At 53.4% G+C, this 19,127-nt stretch overlaps 1 protein-coding gene across 1 annotated transcript; it reads right to left on the bottom strand.

Moving 5' to 3' along the window:
* Positions 1-2,898: 2,898 nt before the first annotated feature.
* EGR1 (early growth response 1) lies at positions 2,899-6,682 on the bottom strand. The gene is made up of 2 exons (XM_007112972.2): positions 6,137-6,682; positions 2,899-5,441 (listed from the first exon to the last, which is right to left on the bottom strand). The coding sequence occupies exons 1-2, from the start codon at positions 6,435-6,437 to the stop codon at positions 4,123-4,125; spliced, it is 1,620 nt and encodes a 539-aa protein (XP_007113034.1). The 5' UTR covers positions 6,438-6,682; the 3' UTR covers positions 2,899-4,122.
* Positions 6,683-19,127: the final 12,445 nt, after the last annotated feature.

Here is a 19,127-nt window from a genome sequence, read left to right as displayed (position 1 = left end):
AATAATAAACAACCGAAGTACTGAGGGGAATGGACTTATGGGAGGGCTTCCTGAAAAAGGAGATGAGATAGTTTTACTTGGATCTGAGAAGCTGAGCCACCAACTTGACCTAAGAGAACCTATCGAGTAAGCTTTGCCTCAAAAGGCTCTCCTAGGTTCTAGTAATGGGAAAAGGGAGATGGGATGAAAAATCACTGAAGTGGAGGGCTAGATTTGCTATTTGGGTGCAAAATCTTATTAGCACCCAAAGGCGTATGGGTAGAATGTTGAAATCTTATTTGCTCAATACCTGCTTCTTTTAGACTTGGTCTCATTCCCCTTAGGACCACTGGGATCTCACTCTGCCCAATCTTCCCCTCTCAAACTGCATTAAGTGTGGCTGCACCAGGGAAAACAGCAGAGGAGAGAGGGGAACATTGGAGAGAACCCCTCTGACTCCATTGCACCCGTTCCTGACTCCATTTCTTCCTGGGGTGTGGGAGCTGTAAGTGGGGGCAGGTAGAAGGAAGCACACCTCAAACCCAGCCTGACAATAGAAGCTAAGCTCTGCCTTTCTGAGTGCTTAGAATCTTTCAAAATGAATGAGGCTGAACATTCCTGAAATTTAAGAGAAAAGAGTACTTCTCAGATACTAAGAGGTAAGGGTCAAGAGTCCTTAGGACCTGGTTTTCTTTTGCTTCAGAATTGAAACCTGTCCTTCGCTGGCCGAGTTCCCCTGCCCTCTCTCCTCTTCCACCCCATTCCTCTCTGTCCCCCTCCACATCCCTGAAGCCCTAGACAATGTCCCCAGGTAGCAATCAATCGTTCAACACTATCTGGGTCCCTTCCCAAACCTCAGCCTTTATGATGATGCGAGTTTTTATCAGCACGGCCCTGTGCCCTTGGTTTTAGATTTCCCTCAGAGGAGCAGGAGTTAAAATGCACACTTTCCTTTTTCTTTATACTATAGGACCTTAAAACCAGGCAATTATTGAGTCTTGGACTATTTAAACCATGCAAAGAAACTTAAATTTCAACTGTCAGAACCTAAAGAAACCCTGGTGACAGGACTAATAATAATTAGCTGGCAGGCTTGACATCTGCATCAGAATCACCTGGCATGCTAGTTATCAAGGCCAGTTCCAGGACCCCATTCCAGACCTCAGGAATCAGATGCTCTGGGAATGGGGCCTGGGAATCTGATTCTGATGCACTGTAACAATGTAGGAGACCCTTTGCTTTAAAGCAACAGAGTGAGTCTCTTTGTTCCTTCTTTCATATTTTATTCTTGCCATGTTTTTTTTTTTTCTTGGGAGCCTGGGATGAGAAATTCTTAAGAATGTGTAACAGGCATAGACTTGTTTTCCTGGGCCTAGAGTAAGATGGGGAGGGGAGGTGGGGCTGGGAAGAGGTGTGCCAATGCAAATATTGTCCCATAAGGATGTGGCGATTTTGCCAGGAAGCTACAGGGATGTGCCCGTTGCTAGAGAAGGTGGCTTGGTTCCCCGTGTTCCAGGCTGAGGAGTCTGGTGTCATGGGAAAGGGCAGAGATCAACACTGCTGGTGCTTGAGGGGTAGAATGGAAGAGAAAGAATTGGGTTGATGCCAGGGGATTGCTGGAATTCCCCTGGCTCCGGGAGAGGTGTGGGTTGGTAACCAGGGAGACCCTTAGAGGGAGGAGAAGGTGTGGAGGTAGGTTACACTTCGATTTCATTCAGGGCCTGATATCCATACTGGGTAGAGGGGATACGTCATTGTCCTTGATTTTGGGGTCAGAAGTTGGGAAGGGAGCCAAGGCTTGGGAATTCCAGGACACCAAATCTATTGCACCCATCTGACCAATGGAAGGTGGTGTCTTGACCAATTCACAGAAGACTCATATCAGGGTTGGAGGTAGTGCTTCCATTCAGTAATCCATCCATCCATCCTCCCTGTCTCACACACAAAGCAAGCCAATAGGGCTGACTTCCACTTACTCTGCCAAACTCAACTTTTCCACCTTTCCTAAGCCCCTGGGTGGGTTGAGTGTCCTTCGCGGTACTCCCAGAGAGCCTCATGCTTGCCCATGTTATATGACCTAGCACCATGTTATAATTTTTGGCTTCATCTTTATCTCCCCAACTGACAATGTGCATTGTTGTCGTGGCCAGCTCAAGGCCTCTCACAGAATAGACAGATGCTCATGAGCCCAAGAGAATTGCACCGGCTATGAGTGTGGACCCTCAGGGGGCTGGGGCCAGAAGAACCTAGCACTTTAGGCCTCCTACATAGTGGGGACAGACTTAGTCTAGGTGGAACAATAGACACCAGGCCAGCCTCCTGCCCACTCTGCCCTGTGTCACAGGAAGCTGCCAAGGATCACAGCTCTAGCTGGCAAGTAATGAGATTTTTTTCCTGGAAGGATTCTTGGCTTGATAACTGGTCCTTGCCTCTTCTAATCTTCTTCGATACCCTCAGGCTTCTGGGGACATGGAGGATGGGAGGGAGAGTCTGAGGCAGCCCCAGCTTTTACTGCTTCCCAAAGACTTCTGCCCACCCCTCATCTCCCCCAGGTGCATAGGGCAGGGATTCCCAAGAACACAGAATTTCCCGATCCTGGGTAGAGATGGGGGCAGGGCTGGTCAGACATTTGGGGCTAGAATGGTGCTGCCTCTGGCCACACATGTTCCACCTCTACCTCTGGCCTTTTTTAGCTGTCACTAACCAAGATAAGCCTGAAGCCCACCAGACTGAGGAATGGGCCCAGTATCAAGAAGAGGAGACCCAAACCCAATTCTCAAAGAATTCACTCCAGCGACACACAGTGGGCATGTCTCTGGTTGGAATATCCTTGTCTCTGGAAAAGCCCCTTAAACCCCTCAATAGAGATGGCTACTGCAGAGGCCTCCCCCTAGCCCAGGAAACACACCCAACCACAGCTATTTTATTTTCCTTTTAATTTTTCTGAAGGATATACACCACATATCCCATGGGCAGTAAAGCGCATTCAACGTGTTTATAAGCCAAACAGTCACTTTGTTTAAGCAAACACAAGTACAAAGTAAAATAAAACCACAAAATAATGAACTGCATGTTCATAACATACAAAAATTGCCGCCTACTCAGTAGGTAACTACAACATTCCAACTCCTGAATATATATATAAATTTACATTTTCAGTTAAAAAAATAGACTTTTGAGAGTTCAGATTTTTAGATTTTGTTTTCTTACATTCTGGAGAACTGAAGCTCAAGCTCAGCCCTTTTCCTTATTTTGCTCCCAAAGCCTCCCCCGAATCACCACTCCTTGCCCCCCTTAAGGCTAGAGGTGAGCACATCCCTCACAATTGCACATGTCAAGCCGTCAGCAAGGCGCATCACACAAAAGGCACCAAGACGTGAAACTTTTTAAACCAAAAGGACAAAAAAAAACCTAAACCTTTCAAAAAAGGAGAAAAACCAAGCCATATTTTGCCACATGTGAGAGTACAGTCGGGCAATATTTACAAAAGGTTAACAGAACAACACTCTGAAACATGCTCTGATTAACACCGAGAATTGCTGTTTCAAAAAAAGCTTCAAACTTAATTGTCACAGCATCATCACAAAACAAAGGATCACTATTGGTTTGCTTGGCTTTTCTTTTTTTTTTTTTTTTTCCCCAAAGTGAGGATCTAATTCCAAATAATACAATAGAGTATGCAAATTATTTCACATCAAGAGTACCCCAAGAAAAACAAAATCCATGGCACAGACACTGTACAAGAGTACAGGGCTGGACTCTGAGGGGCCCAAACCCCATTTTGCCAACTTGATTTTCTAGCATTGAAGGGAGCAAGGGATCAGGCATACGATGGAGATGATACTGAAATGATATATCCAAAATCCATGCAAATCAAGTTCTTTGGATAGAAGTGAAGACCTTGCACATGGCTGTTTCAGGCAGCTGAAGTCAAAGGTAGTAAGTAGGTCCTGGGGAGGAAAGGGAAGTGGACAGAAAGAATTGTTGGCCAACAGACCTTCCACAGCGACCCTGGGGTCAAGTAGAGGAGGATTTGGCTCTGAGAACCTCCATCTGATCTAAGAGGAGCCCCCTCCTACGGCCATCTCCTCCTCCCGTCCTTTAAGTCTCTTGTGTTTCATTTTCTCCCTTTTTCCTTTCCTTTTAGCAAATTTCAATTGTCCTGGGAGAAAACGTGGTCGTCATGTCCGAAAGCCCTGTGGAGGCGCTGAAGGAGTTGGTGACAGCTGAGGAAGGGAAGCTGCTGACCTGGGCGGGGAAAGAAGGAGGAACGGAGGAGTATGTGGTGGCCACGGAGGGTGACGGGAAACCACTGTGCACAGGCGATGGGTAGGTCGAGGAGCCAGGGGAGGAGTAGGAGGTGGGCACGGGTGATGGGTATGAGGTGGTGGCTGGGGATGGGTAGGAGGTAGCCACTGGGGATGGGTAGGAGGTAGCCACTGGGGATGGGTAGGAAGGGAGAGAGGAGGTAGCGGCAGAGGCCACACTTTTGTCTGCTTTCTTGTCCTTCTGCCGCAAGTGGATTTTGGTATGCCTCTTGCGTTCATCACTCCTGGCAAACTTTCTCCCACAGATGTCACAGGCGAATGGCTTCTCGCCTGTGTGGGTGCGGATGTGGGTGGTGAGGTGGTCGCTGCGGCTGAAGTTGCGCATGCAGATGCGGCACTGGAAGGGCTTCTGGCCGGTGTGGATGCGGATGTGGCGGGTGAGCTCGTCTGAGCGCGAGAAGCGGCGGTCACAGGACTCCACGGGGCAGGCGTAGGGGCGTTCATGGGGGGGAGTCTTGCTGGGTCGGTTGGGGTACTTGCGCATGCGGCTGGGTTTGATGAGCTGGGACTGGTAGGTGGTGTTGAGGGCCTTCAGGTCCTGGGAGCCCGACTGTGTGGCAAAGGCCTTGATGGTAGAGAGTGGAGTGAGCGAAGGCTGCTGGGTACGGCTCTCCAGGCCCTGGAAGGGTTTCTGGTCTGGGGTGCCCAGGCCCAGGTCCCCCTGCTGTTGTGGAAACAGATAGTCAGGGATCATGGGGACCTGGAAGCCACCCTTGGCAGCAGGATAAGCAGGAGGTGGGTACTGAAGCGCGGTGCCTGCTGAGCCTGGAAAGGCCTGACCTTGTGGCTCAGGGAAGATGTCGGTGTTAGGTGTGGGGAAGGTGGGTGCCGCTGAGTAAATAGGGCTGCTGTCATTGGACTGTACCGCACAGCTCAGGGGTGGGCTCTGGGAGGCAGAGGAAGAGGCCACTGGAGATGATGCTGAGGATGAGGTGGCTGGGGGGTTGGTCATGCTAACGAGGCCGCTGACCAGGCTGAAGAGGGGCTCAGGCCATAAGGTGTTGCCACTGTTGGGTGCAGGCTCCAGAGAGAAGCGGCCAGTGTAGGTGATGGGGGGCAGCCGGGTGGTTTGGCTGGGGTAACTTGTCTCCACTAGAACCTTCTCGTTATTCAGAGTGATGTCAGGAAAAGACTCTGGCAGGAGAGAGAGAGGGAGGAGGCCTGGTTACTGGAGAGCAATCACTGGAGGGCGAGGAGGACCCACGCTGCCAGGCGAGAGGTCGGGCCAGCTACCATTGACTCTTGAGCTGGTTAATAATTGATAGCAGCAGATTGCAATGTTCCTGGACCCGCTCCAGAGGCAGAACCCATTTCAACAACAGCTGATGCAAATACGGAGAATCCCCCTCCACTGCAGCTCCCAGCGTTCCGCAGCAGTCGCTGCGCGGGCGAGGGATTCCCGCCAGCACCCCCTCCGCCACCGCTAGTGCGCGACCCCTGCCCCAGGCTGCCGGTACATCCCTGGCCAAGGATCACGGTCCTTCCCTGGGGACAGGCGGCAGGCTAGCCTTTCTGGAGGCGGAGGGGGCGCAGCCCTGGTCTTCAAAACAAGCCCTCCCCCCACCCCCGCAGCCCCACAGCTCTCCATCCAAAACAAAAGCTGGCTCCCCTGCGCACCGTTAAGGACGAGGAGGGGGTGGGGGGATGTCCCCAGGCATTCCTCTAACACAGGACCTTGGGGATGAGAGGAATGGAAGGGAAACCCCACTTGCATCCCTGAAGTCCAGGAGCACTGCCGCGGTAAAGGGGGCGCTGCAAAGGCCGTGGGGAAGGACCAGACGCCAGGATGGTGGCGAAGGGGCTAGCCCTCGGCGTAGGCCACAGCTTACCTGCGGTCAGGTGCTCGTAGGGCTGCTCGCCCGCCTCCCCCTGAGGGTTGAAGGCGCCGCCGCTGCTGTTGCTGTTGCTGCCGCCCCCTCCACCTCCACCGCCCCCGCTGCTGCTGCTGTTACCACCGCTGCCCTCCGGGGCCCCGGAGGCACCGAGGAACTGGGGAGCCCCATTGCTCAGCAGCATCATCTCCTCCAGCTTAGGGTAGTTGTCCATGGTGGGCGAATGAGGAAAGGAGCCAAAGGGGTCGGAGATCTGCAGCGGGGACATCAGCTGCATCTCGGCCTTGGCTGCCGCCATCCCGGACTGGCGGGCTGGAGAGCTGGTGTTGGGGTGGGTGGGCGCAGCCCGGGGCAAGAGCTGCGGGGGACACCTCTCGGGGGCCTGGCCAGGTCACATGCGGGGCGCGGGGCACACTGTGGAGAGCGCAGGTGGGGTCTGCCGGCTCGCCCTCGCCGCCGGCCGGTGTAGACGCGGCGCGGCTGCCGAGGCTGGGGTAGGGGCCGGTCCTGCGGCGGAAGCTGGCGGCGGCGGCGGCAGCTGGCGGCGGCGGCGGCTCCCCGAGTTCTGCGCGCTGGGATCTCTCGCGACTCCCCGGATCCGCCTCTATTTGAAGGGTCTGGAAAGACATGGACCCGCCTCCTTCGTGACGTACATGGCCATAAATGGGAAGCAGGAAGCCCTAATATGGCAAGACCAGCCGGGAGGACCCGGAGTGACGTGAAGCCCCCTCTCCAAGAGCCATAGGCACTGCCATCCCGCACCCTGGGCCGGACGCCGGCTCTCACACCCTGGGTGCCCAGGCCTCGAGGAAGCTTAGCGCTCAAGCCACAGCTGAGGACTCCCGGACAGAAGCTGCTCCGTAGTTCCCGTTGTTGCCCCCGCCCCTTCCCTCCGCCTTCTTCCCTCCTCCCGGAGCCGGAAACAGCCGGGCCATATCTGGGCGCTCCAAATAAGGCGCTGCCCATATAAGGGTTGTTCCGGCGGGAGATCCTTCCTGCTCCTTATATGGCGTTTCCGGGTCGCTGCTTGCTGTTCCCTGGCTCCCTCCCTCCTCCCTGGTTCCGAGCTGGGAGCCCTACGCGCGCGCAAGAGCCGGGGACGCCCAGGCGGGGAGGGTTCCAGGCGCGTAGCTCTATGCGCTTCGCGGCTCCCGGCGGGGACTGGGCTGGGAAAGCCCGGGCCCTGGGCGGGGGCGAGGGCGAGTAGGACCTGGGTTCTGCCACCGTGATCCAGGGCTCGCCCGCCCACCTCTGGGACCGTGGGAGCCGGGCGGGAGCGAAGGGGAGGAGCTGCTGGGCTGGCCAGGGCAGAGGCCGCCCAGGAGAGGCGGGGCCCTGACCCCAGGCCTCGACCAATGGCATGGTGCCTTTCCAAGTGTCGCGGGGGAAACTGAGGCTAGGAAATAACGGCCAGATGGTTCCTGGGTTCCTTCCTGTGCGGTACGGTGGGCCATCTGCTTCTCCGCCGTCTGCCAATGGGGTGGGGCTGTTGGAGCCTGGGGATCCCTCTGCGCCACCCGAACCAAAAGGCTGTTCTCTGATCCCTCTGGGGAAGAGCCCACGTTTGGGTGGTTGGACGAGGTAAGCTTATTGCCTCTGGAGAGACCTGAGTGCTGTTCCCACCAGGAGCTGGTGGTCCCTGTGTTGGTGGGAGACTGTCCCACCTTTATCCAGAACAGGTGGAGGTGGGGCGGGAAGTGTGGGAATCTGAAAAGGAGGCTTCCCTGTGGACTGTCTGGGGACCCCAGGCTGGCTCGAAGAGAGGACCTGCTTAGCGGGTTGGTGCTGCCCTCTGGAGGTCCCTGCAGCTTGGTTCCCCCGGCCCCTGGCCGAGTGGGCTCTTCCGCCGCCGTCTTGCTCCCCCTCCCGGCTTCTGTGCTGGGCGCTGCGCCAGGCTGGGGGAGCCTTAGACGCAGTGAGCGCGAACTGAGCAGGCGCCGCATCCTGGGCTCCCCCTGCAGTCCCTGGGGAGCCGCCACAGCCGAGGCGCCCAAATCCCGGGCGGGATAACACTATCCTCCTCGAGCCAGGCCAAGGGCGAGGGTGGGAGGAGAGGGGAGTAGACTGAAATGGTTCCCGCATGTCTCCCGGGAGCGGGACGCAAACGAGGAAGCCCTCCCCGTCCCGTCCCCGCCCCCCTCCCCACAATCAAGTGCGCAACCCAAAGAGAACTGGAATTCCGGTAGGGGAAGTCTTCTGCTCTAGCTCTGAATCCAGGGGAGGTGGTGTTTTTCTGAATTTAAAAAGAAAGCAGAAAGTGTGTGTGTGTGTAAGGAGCTTGCTGACGATAGTGGGAGGGAAGGGGGCGGGTTAGGGTCTGCTTGAACCTAAACAGCCTCAGGAAGTAGGTGTCGGAGGGTTTAAATTGGGGGAGGGGGCGTAGCTATTTTGGGCATCCTAGACACACACACACACACACACACCCACACACTCTCTCTCTCTCTCTTTCTCTCTCTCTCTCACTCTCTGTCTCTCTGTCTCTCTCTCTCTCTCTGTCTCTCTGTCTCTCTGTCTCTCTCTCTCTCTGTCTCTCTCTCTCTCATAAAAATCGGCTTAAGGAATCCGGCACTGAACCAGGGCTCCCTCGTCTCTGTCCCTCGTCACTGTGCTCTAGGTCTGAACTCCCCATCCCAAATGCTAGGGGCCTGGTGGGTGTCCACTCCCACCGCCTACTGAGTTGTACATTAGGAGCAAGAGTGAGGCACCTCTCTGAGGCCTCCTGCTGGGCAGAAAGCCAGGCCATTCAGGGTCAGATGTCTTGTGTCTGAATGCCCATTTTGCTACTTCCTGGTGGGGTACCTTGGCCAGGATTTTTGTATCTTTCTTCAGCTGTAAAAAAGAGCTAATATTAATGATGCTCACATGGAAGGATTGTTGTGAAGACTGAAGCTTACGTGGACTGCCGTCTGTGAAGTCCTAAAGCACAGTGCCTGCCTTGCTGTTGGCATTCAGTAAACAGTGGCTATTGTTATTTATGACCCCCACAGGGTCACCCACAGCTCACCCACCCATCCTCAGCCTCCAAGCAAACCCCAGTGACCCTTTTCTGAAAAGTTGTACAGAGAAGGAGAAACATTCCAATTCTAACACAGGGGACATTGTCCTGAAGAGCTCATCTGAATCCTTCTTGCTGCAGTAGAACATCATTTCCTAGAGCAGAATTATTTCAACCTTGACTGTGCAGCAGAATCACTGTGGAGCTCTGAAAAAGAAAGGTTTTACCCTAGGCTAACTGAATCACAATCTTCCTGAGGTCATGAGGGCCAGAACTAAGCAGGCACTTTGTCCTAGGATCCTTCTTCTGTCTCTCAGGAGCTGCCCAGACTCCAAGAGCACATTTTCCTCCCCTAGCCTGGGCAAACCGGTTCCCCTATGATTCTAATGTGTAAGCTGACCTACGGTATCTTCAGGTCCTCACTGAAGCTGGGCACTCGAAATCCTAACAATTTACATCTTTTGCTTTGCATGTCCAACCTTTCTTTTCCTAAGTGCTCCCTGCCAGCTGTTTCCTCTGGAGAACCACCCCAATCCATGTGGTTGAGGGACGAGAACCCCATCCTAGTTCTAGGAGAGGGTATGTCACCCTTGCCTGGCCATCTGTCTAGGACGCTTCCATCCAGCAGTCCAGGAGCATTCCGTCTCCCTAGGCATAGCCACTGAGTCAGGATGGGTACATGACCCAAACCAGGCTAATGAGAATCTCTTCTTGGACTTTTTCTGGAACTCTTGAGCAAGGGGAATTCTCTTACCCGGGTGGTACTAAGCCAATGGAATGTAAGCCTGGAAGCCATCTTGCCATCAGGACTGGAGAGATTACCTGAGAATGAAGCCAGTGCAGAGGAAATTAGAAAATAGATTCACACATAGGGAGTAAGTCTCTGGATACAGCCTGAGCCTTTTAGTTACACAGGTCAGTGTATTCCTTTTTTATTTAATAAAACTTATTTCAGTTTCTATTACAACCTAGCAGGTTCTGATTAATACACCCATTATACACAACAACAAAAAACTTTTTTGAGGACTTTCTGTGGGCAAGGCCTGGGAATAAGGCCTAAGGCATAGGCCCCTGCCACTGAGAAGCTTACAATTGGGTAGAAGGGAGCCTGGATTCCACGTTACAAGAGAATTAAGAATAGGCAGCAGCCCTGTTAGCCCCCAAAAGTCAGTTACGCTACAGAACATAGAGGATAGGGGGCTGGGAAAGGACAAGGATGATATTTTGGAGGAGAAAGAACATGATGAGGAACAAACTTTGTGGTGAGGAAATGAGAGGCACTTTCAGGCCGGGGTTGGGGGGTGGGTTGGCCACGAGAGTCCATGTGTGGTCTGTCTAGAAAAAATGTGTTGGAGTAGAAAGTGTTTCTATTGGGAAGTAGGAGATACAGTTGAATAAAACATTCATTCTTTTAAAAAGAGGTTTATTGGCCATTGTGTGTATCAGATGCAGTGCTAAGGAGGAGGTGGCCTTTTCAACTCTGTCCTGACTCCACGGTATATGCCCCTGGAAGGCAGCTTCCACCCAGAAACAGTGACAACAGCTGGCTCAGAGCCCGTACACACTGCCCACCTTCGCGCTTGCTGTGAGGGGGCATGAGTGAGAAAGAAGCCTGGCGGAAAGCCTCCTCCTAGACAGGGTTATACTGCTGGTCTGCCTTCTCAGCAGTGGGGCTGGGAGCATCTGTGTTATCCCCATTCTCCTCTTGTCTGTCTTTTGGCCAATGGCACACTTGTTTGCTGTGACTGGGGGGACAGAGAGGGGAGGAGACATGGTGAAAAGAATTGGCCCCTCCCAAGGAGGGTTTGTGAGCACCCGACTTGTGACCAACAACCCAGATGGGACAACAGGTCTGGGGCCTAAAGGAAACCAAGATGGGAGAAGGAAGGCCCTGAGCACCCTGGCCCGGGTGTCATCGGGGCCTCAGGGGGGCTCAGGGATGAGTCTGGGACTCTCAGACCTTGCCTGCTGGGTGACTGATGCCAAAAACCCTGGAAAACGTGAGAGGCCCTCAGAGGGTCTGCAGGTCTGAGCTGCTTTCTGTGCTCAGACCTTCCTTGCAAACCAGAGAAGAGGAAGAGGCAGAGGTGAGAGCAGAACTGAGCTGGTCCAGGGCATCTGAGGCTTCAGGAGAAAGCCAGTGGGAACCATCATGCCTGACCCAGGGCTGAGCAGGCTGCAGCTCTCAGAGGAAAACAAGCCCTTTTCCATTGCCGCTTCCTCCTCCCCAGCCCCAGGCTACGTCAGCACCCACATGTGCTGCTCAGATCGTGGTTTGCCACCACTGTGGCCAGCCCAGGGGTCAGGAAGTGACTCTTACTTTGGTTCTGTCTGGGGTGCCTGTCACACTTTCCGATGGCTGATCGGCTCCGCTGGAAACGTGGAGGGCCTGGCCTTCAATGGGTCTGGGGGTAGCTCTGCTCCCACCCCAGGGAGGGTCTTTGGGGTGCAGAGAGAAGAAACCAGAGAGAAGAGGCCACGTATGGGGTGGGACAGAGGGTGCACTGAGAGGGTGGGGAGAAGTGGAGACATGGAGGAAGGGGGGAAATGAGAGAGAATCATCCCAGAGTGTTGTAGTGTGAAACCATCTCATCTCCTCCAATTACAGACAGGAAACCAGGTGCCAGAGGAGACCCTGAGTCCTAGGATAGGTGGAGAAGGGCAAGTTCTGAGACAGGCCCATGCAGAGTGAAGCTGAGGCCTCAGGAAGAGGGGGGTCCACTGGGCTCTGAAGAGGTGCTTGGCATGCACCCTCCAGATGGCATCCAGGGCTGCAGGGAAGAGCCCATGGAGGATTGGCCCAGGTGGGGGTCTGCCTGCGGGAGTTGGGGTCTGGGCTGCTGTCCTCAGAGTCTGCCTGAGGGGTCATGTGCCGGACAAAGTTAGGTAAGGCCTGAAGTGGAAGTCACGGAGGTGGCACAGAGGGGCCATTGAGGGAAGGAGGGAGTGGGTCAAGATAGACGACCTTTATCGTTTAGGCCTGCTCTCCTGGTCCTCTCTGCCCCAGAGTATCCAGCAGATGCAGAAAGGGGCTGCTGTCCCTGGACATCAGTCTCTCTGCCCTGTGCTGAGTGGTGCCTCTCCCAGGCTCAGGGCCAGCAAGATCCTGGGCTTAGAGGACGATCCATCCTGCCGTGGCTTCCTTGCTCCCCCCACCCCCAGCTGAGTGTGCAGCAAAGCTGGATGCAGAAATCTCTGGAAGCTCGTTGGGCAGGCAGAGGGAGGGGAGTGTTACATAAGAGCCCACTGATGTGCAGGAAGTCTAGAGCAGCCTTTAGATTAGAAAGGCAGCGTTCCCATCCAGCCCAGAAAGGCAGGAATAGCAACGGCAGTTATTTCTGGCCCTTCACCACCACCCAGTGCCAGGGCTGCTCAGCTTCGTGGTGGGTGAGCTTGGACTCTGCAGACCTGGGGGGAGGGCAGGGAGCGGGGACAGGTAGCCCCTGGGGTTACCCCACTCTGGTACTGGCCTCACCGTCCCCTCCCTCTAAACACCAAGATGCTGAAATTGGTGGTGGTGCTCATTTCCTCTGATTTTCCTTAATCTCTAGATGCATTCTCTATCCCCACCCCACCCCCAAGACACATTTACGACGTGACAGCCTCCGTGCTGAACACTTGACAGGCATTTGTCCTCACAATGCCTTATGAAGTAGGTTTCATTCTTATCCCCATTTCACTGAAGAGGAAACAGGTTCAGAGAGGGCAGGTGACTTGCTCAAGGTCAGAGAGCCCGGCAGTGGTAGAGCCAGGATTCCAATCCAGACAGTCTAGAACCCTCTAGCTGAACCCCAGCTCATCCCAAGAACTGTTTTCTGGGGCCCCAGAATGAATCAGACAAAGCTTTCATCTTACTGGGGTTCTTGAGTCAAATCGAATAGGGGAGGCAGACACGTGAACACATCATTTCAATTCATTCATTCAACGATTACTTATCACACATCTGCTCCACTCTAGGCATTAAAGATATAAGGAGAAGGAAGGAGGGTTCTCCCTTTTTTGCAGGTCATAGCCCAGTAAGGGAGACAGACAAGTAAACAAGCAATTTTAACAGTGTGATATGTGCTATCATGGGGGAAGCACAGTGACTGTGGGAGCCCCTAATCCAGCTCCCACCCACTGACGTGGTTCCCAGTCAGTCAGAGAGCCGACTCACCATTTAAAATAATTCCAGGAGGCTGGGTGGGGGAGGAATGATGGTGAGACCAGCCAGGAAACCATGCAGTCATCCAGGAGAGAGGGTGAGGTCTGGGTGCATCAGCACCAGCTATCACAGAGACTCTCTTCAGGGGCCTCCCAGTCAGAGGCAGAGAGCAAGAAAAACTGACACCCAAATTTACTGACAGGATTCTCAGCCCAAAGTGCATCCATTTCCCATGGTACGGAGGCAATAGGATAGTTAGGCTGGATGGAAAAGTCCTCTCTTTTTCCTCCTCTAATCATCACCCTATCTGGTCTACCCGTATTATGGGGAACGCTGTTTTAGGGCAAAGTCAAAATGAGTGACTGAAGAGGAAGCTGGCACCCAGAACCAGGGAGAAGAGCTTCACTTGGGCAGAGGCTGCACTTCTGTTCCTATCAGCAAAGGGAGGGGATCTTTGGAACTGAAAGTTTCCCTCTGGTCAAGCCACAGAGAGAGCCATCATGGCAGGATGACGATGTCTTTAGGCTGACATCGGACTCATTGCTTTTTTCAAAAATATATTGCAGTAAAATATACATAACATAAAATTTACCATTTTAACAATTTTAAGTGTCCTATTCAGTGGCATTAAGTACATTTGCAATGTTGTGCAACCATCACCAGTATCCATATGAAGAACTTTTTTTTATCATCCCAAACAGAAATTCTGTACCCGTGAAACAGTAATTCCCTATCCTGTTCCCTCCCCTCTGGCCCCTGGTAACCTCTGTTATAGTTTTTGTCTCTAAATTTGCCTATTCTAGGTACCTCATGTAAGTGAAGATATTTGTCCATAATATTTGTCCTTTTATGCCTGGCTTAGCATCATGTTTTCAAGGTTCATCCATGTTGTAGCATGCATCGGAATTTCATTTCTTTCTAAGGCTGAATAATATTCCATTGTATGTATGTACCGCATTTTGTTTTGTTTATCCTCTCATCTGTTGATGGACGTTGGGGTTGTTTGTACCTTTTGACTATTGTGAATAATGACTATTAGTGAGCAAGTATCTGTTTATGGATTCTGTTTCTATTCATCATTCATCTCATCTCAGCAATTACCAGAGGGATTAAAGTGAGATTTAAGAAGGATTTTCTGGTATCCTACTACCAGTGACCAAAGCAGCAGCATCTCCCTCTTTGGATAGTTTCCATAACTCAAGTCTCTTCTACCTCCTCTAATCCCACCCCTAGACTGGGGTAATGCCCAGAATGGCTGCACTGGTATTAGAAAGAGGCTTTACAGGGGTCACTCTGGGGTCATGGCTCTGGATGGTTTATTTTTAGGAGCTGGGTGGCAGGGGTCTCACGGTCTTCTCTTGGGCTCTGGGTACTTTTGCCACCACGACCCACCCCAGACCCAGACTTTCTCCTTTCCCTGGCAACATCCAGGCTGTCTCCCTTTTTCTCTCCCAGGCTAAATTGGGAGTGTGAAGCTGCTCTTCTTCCCAATTTAGCTTCTGAATTCAAGTGAGAACTGAATGTGGCTGGAAAGCTGACTCCCATCTGTGTGTGTGAGGGAGAGAAAAGCCGAGCAAGTGAGCATGAGCACATGTGGGGGTGGGGTGGGGTCCAGGCGAGGGTAGGTGATCTGGGCAGCCGCTGTTTAACGCAGACACCCATCCTCAGGTGTAGGCAAACAGCTCAGCAGAGAGGTGCTGAGGTTGGAAGGTTGGTGTTTTTCCAGGAGCAGAAGAATGCTGCATGGATATCATTCGAACATTCCAGAAAAATGTGCTGAGTTCTTATAGTGTGCCCGGCCCTGTACTAGCTGCTGGTGGACCACGTAGACCCATCACCTATGCCCTGGCTTTCAGTCCAGTGGGGAAACAGGCAATGACCAAACAGGGTGATGTATGCTGTCAGGGAAGAGAACAGAAGGCCACAGGGGCCTGGACTGGGTGCGGTGTCACATCTAAGCTGAGAATTGAAGCACATGCAGGAGGTGACCAAGTGAAGCAGGAGACCAAGAGTGCTTGGGCAGAAGGCACGGCGTGTTCAAAGATTTGAGTGGGCCTGGCTTCCCCAAAGGAGGACGCTGGCCCTGGGAGCCCACCAGGTGGGCTCAAGAGGGCCAAGAGCTCCCATCTCCTCCTCGTCTTCTTCTTCCAGGGAGAACAGAGACAGATGAGAATGACTGGGCCAGAGGAGTCTGGGAGCGTGTGAGTCGCTTCTGCTCAGGCTCTAAATAGTTGAGGCAGGGGGAGGAGGGAAGCCGCAGATCTCCTTCTGAGTCACCGCTCAGAAAGCTGGACCTGGCAGGTCCAAGATGGACATAGAAGAGAGGAAATGGGATCTCAGTTGCATCAGAGGAGACAAAGGAATCAAGAAGGGTCTCTGTTTGGTTTAACTTACTCCATCCTTTCCTGGGAGGCTGGCTGAGTTGGTCTCTGAGGAACCTGTCCTCTTCTAACCAAATGGCAATGAATCATGATCTGGCTGAGATAGGAACAGGTCGAAATCTTGGCAAAGAAAGACCTTCTCTTGACAGGAAAAGGAGAAAGCTCTCTGGGGGGGCCATGCATTTCTCTGTCAGCTCTCTAGTGAGTTCCCCAATGACAGGCACAGCTAAGGGATGCTGGTGTAAAACTTGCCATTAATATTTCAAGCAGCATTATTTATTGATCACTCATCTGGCTGGGACAAAAGGAGAGGGTAATACATTAGGTATTCAGGGCTGGTGGGGTCAGTTTGGGAAAGAGGTCAGGCAAAGGTAGGTCATTGAGGAGTCTCGGCCCTGGCTGCTGGAAAAGTACTTTGGGATTCCAGGGTTTGGAGATTAGGGTCTTTGTCTCCTTTTTCAGCCCTACAATACCCCAGATGAAAATAAGGGAAGGGGCAGGGGACAGGGACACGGGCAGGCCTGGGACTGCCACTGTGGCCATCAGGGAGATCATATCCAGGGAATTCTGCAGCTAGGTTAGCGTTCCTCTCTCCCGCCCAACCCGTCCCTCCCAAATTCCCTACCCCTTGCCACCTCTTGGGTCCCTCTCCAGACATGACCCTGAAATCAGCTCCAGCAGCCTGTCTACATGCCATTTCAGAGCCCAGGTTGGGTTCCTTGGGCTGTAGGGCCCTCCCAGGGTCAGCTTGGCAATTTCCCTGCTCCCAGGAGGTGCCTGATCCTCGCCCAAAGGGAGTACCTGCCCACTGGGTCTGACCATCTCCTGTGCACGCAAACTGGGGTTAGGAAGTGATTGAGAATCCACAGCTGTCCTATCCACCCACAAGGATGCTTTCTTCATGAACCTCCAACTCCAGGGAGTGGGGTATAAAGCATCCTACTCAGCAGACTGACTGCTGAAGGTAAGACAAGACTGTCCCCGGCAAGGGCCAGAGAATCCCACAGAGGGAGCGAGCTTCGCCATCTAGTGGGCTCTTTTCCTCCTTGCAGGCATCCCTCCCACCCGTCACTGCCTGCAGCCTAGATATGCGACAAGCTCTCAGGCAGAACCCAAATGGCTCTAAGACTTAAGTTGCCCTCCTCCTCCATGCAGGCCTGACCCAGCTCAGAGAGGGATAAACTGGGGGGAATGTGTGAGGGAGATGATCACATACTGGCTGATATTTAAGGCAGTGGGGAAGCCAGCAGTACCTTTTGGCCTGGAAACAGTCTCTCCCTATTATCCAGAATGCCACATATATGGGGACCAGAGCCCCCAGAGCCCCTCCTTCCTCTACCTAACCCCCTTTCCTCCAGGCTGAGCAAGGCTGGGCTCAGCTCTACTGATCAAGAAAGAGCTGGCATAGGCTGGAGCGGCGGCTACCTTTCCTCTGACATCACAGACTGGAAATCCCATTTTAAGCAGGTTCTCTGGGTGTGGGGCACACACAAGAAAGGGAGGGGGAGCCAGCTGAAGCAGCTTCAGGCCTGAGGCAATTTTAGCCAGGGACCTCAGGCCTGGAGGGCTGCCCAGTGTCCCCAAGATGGTCTGGGCATGGGTCACAGGGCTAGACCTCAGCCCCCACTCCAAAGCTAATCTCTCTTAATGCCCAATGGGAATCCAGTCAATGATCAAGCACTCTCCACATAGCTCTAGCCATACACCTGTTATGACTTCTCTTCCCCACTCCCCTGGCCTAGAGAGATCTATTGAGGCAGAGGGGAGACGGTAGGTGGTCCCAGGGGATGAGACAGCAAGGGGTCACATAGACCCAGATGTGTCTCCCCAGCCTCCTCCCCCACATTCTGTTTGTCACCCTCCATCTCTCCTCTCCTACCCTGCACCACAGGGGTCAGGCCCTGTGCCTAGTTCTAGGAGGTTGAATGTTTCCATGGCAACGGACCAATGAACGTGGAAATCTGAGCATGTTTCTGTTGACACAGGGAAACCCAGATGGGCACGGAGAGCCTGGCAATGTGGAATCTGGCAGTGACCTCCTTAGCCACTGGTCACTGTGAATGGAAGTGTGTTATCTGAGTGTGTGTGTGATATGCAGCAGATTAAGCTTAGAGAAGGCCTACCCTGCTTTCCTGGCCATATGGTAGCTGCTAGCTGGAGGCTGCAGCATCTTACTCTCTGGAGATCTTTCTAGAACAAGGGTGTGTCTCACCTGAATTCTACCCTGACACTTCCTCTCCTTTCTGATAGAGAAAGGGGCCAAATTGCCCAGAGGTCAGTGGTGAAAGGAATGCCATTCAAAGGTCTATTGACTGGAAGAATACAGGAAAGATGAAAAGGGCATCTCACACTGCCACCTCAGTTCAGGAGGTTCTTGGCCATCTGGCTCAAGTGTGGCAGAAGGACATGCCCTTGTGATGCCAGGAAAGGGAGAGGAAAGCCTAATGTAGGGACATTTTGCCAACCTTGGGGTCCAGGGCCTGGAGCTAGGTCCCCACTCACACCCCCTACCCCATCCCTGGTGGCTCTGCTTCCTCTGTTTTCCTTCCGCAAGGCTGAGCCGCTATTTCTCTTGCTTCCTTCACCCTCCCTCCTCCTCCTTCCCTCCCTCTCTACTCTTTTCCTTTGTCTCTTCCAACGCTGCCTCTGATCCTGTCATCCTTTCCCTTCTCCTGGCTTCTACCTCAGGATCTCATCCCCACCAGCTGTGCCCCTCCACCCCTGGAGACCTTGGGTCTACCTCCCCAGAACTCAGACCCCATGCGCTACAGCCCCCCTCCTCCTTCTCTCCTCCACCCCAGCCCAGCAGCTCAGGGCTCGACCCCTCCCTCCTCAGGCCACACGGGCCTGCCTCGTTGGCCCCAGCCCTTGGTTCCCTGTCCTCCTTGTCTGTCCCCAGGGTCAGACATGAACCATGGGGCTGGTTCCTCTTCTCCACCTCTCCCCTCATCCCACCTGTCTCCTCCTTTCAGTGTCTGGCTCACCATTTCTAGGCACTATGGGCATCCAATCTCCTGGCTCTGACCAGGAGCCCCCATATCCCATTCTCTCTTCCCTGGGGGCCTCATCATGATCTCTGTCCCTAGAGCTTACACCTGGCACTTTCTGTGAGGTACCAGAATGCGCAGGGGTCTCGGTAAGATTCTGAGGGACGGGACAACCTCTGAGGGTTGTTGCTCGCTCTTCCTAAGTCCTGGCCCCGCCTAGTCCCCTGGCTCTCTCTTTTTTTTTTTTAATTATTAATTTTATTTATTTTTGCTGTGTTGGGTCTTCGTTTCTGTGCGAGGGCTTTCTCTAGTTGTGGCAGGCGGGGGCCACTCTTCATCGCGGTGCGCGGGCCTCTCACTATCGCGGCCTCTCTTGTTGTGTAGCACAGGCTCCAGATGTGCAGGCTCAGTGGCCATGGCTCACGGGCCTAGTTGCTCCGCGGCATGTGGGATCTTCCCAGACCAGGGCTCAAACCCGTGT

The sequence above is a fragment of the Physeter macrocephalus genome, unplaced genomic scaffold (genome assembly GCF_002837175.3).
Source record: "Physeter macrocephalus isolate SW-GA unplaced genomic scaffold, ASM283717v5 random_693, whole genome shotgun sequence".
Classification (NCBI taxonomy): Eukaryota; Metazoa; Chordata; class Mammalia; order Artiodactyla; family Physeteridae; genus Physeter; species Physeter macrocephalus.
The sequence above is the reverse complement of the archived record's forward strand: the minus strand, read 5'-3'. Positions and strand labels throughout refer to the sequence as shown.

Coding starts and splice junctions, on each gene's coding strand:
- EGR1 (XM_007112972.2), bottom strand. CDS start 6,437: ATGGCGGCAGCCAAGGCCGAGATGCAGCTGATGTCCCCGCTGCAGATC. Junction 5,442..6,136: donor CTACGAGCACCTGACCGCAG/GTAAGCTGTGGC, acceptor CTCTCCTGCCAG/AGTCTTTTCCTGACATCACT.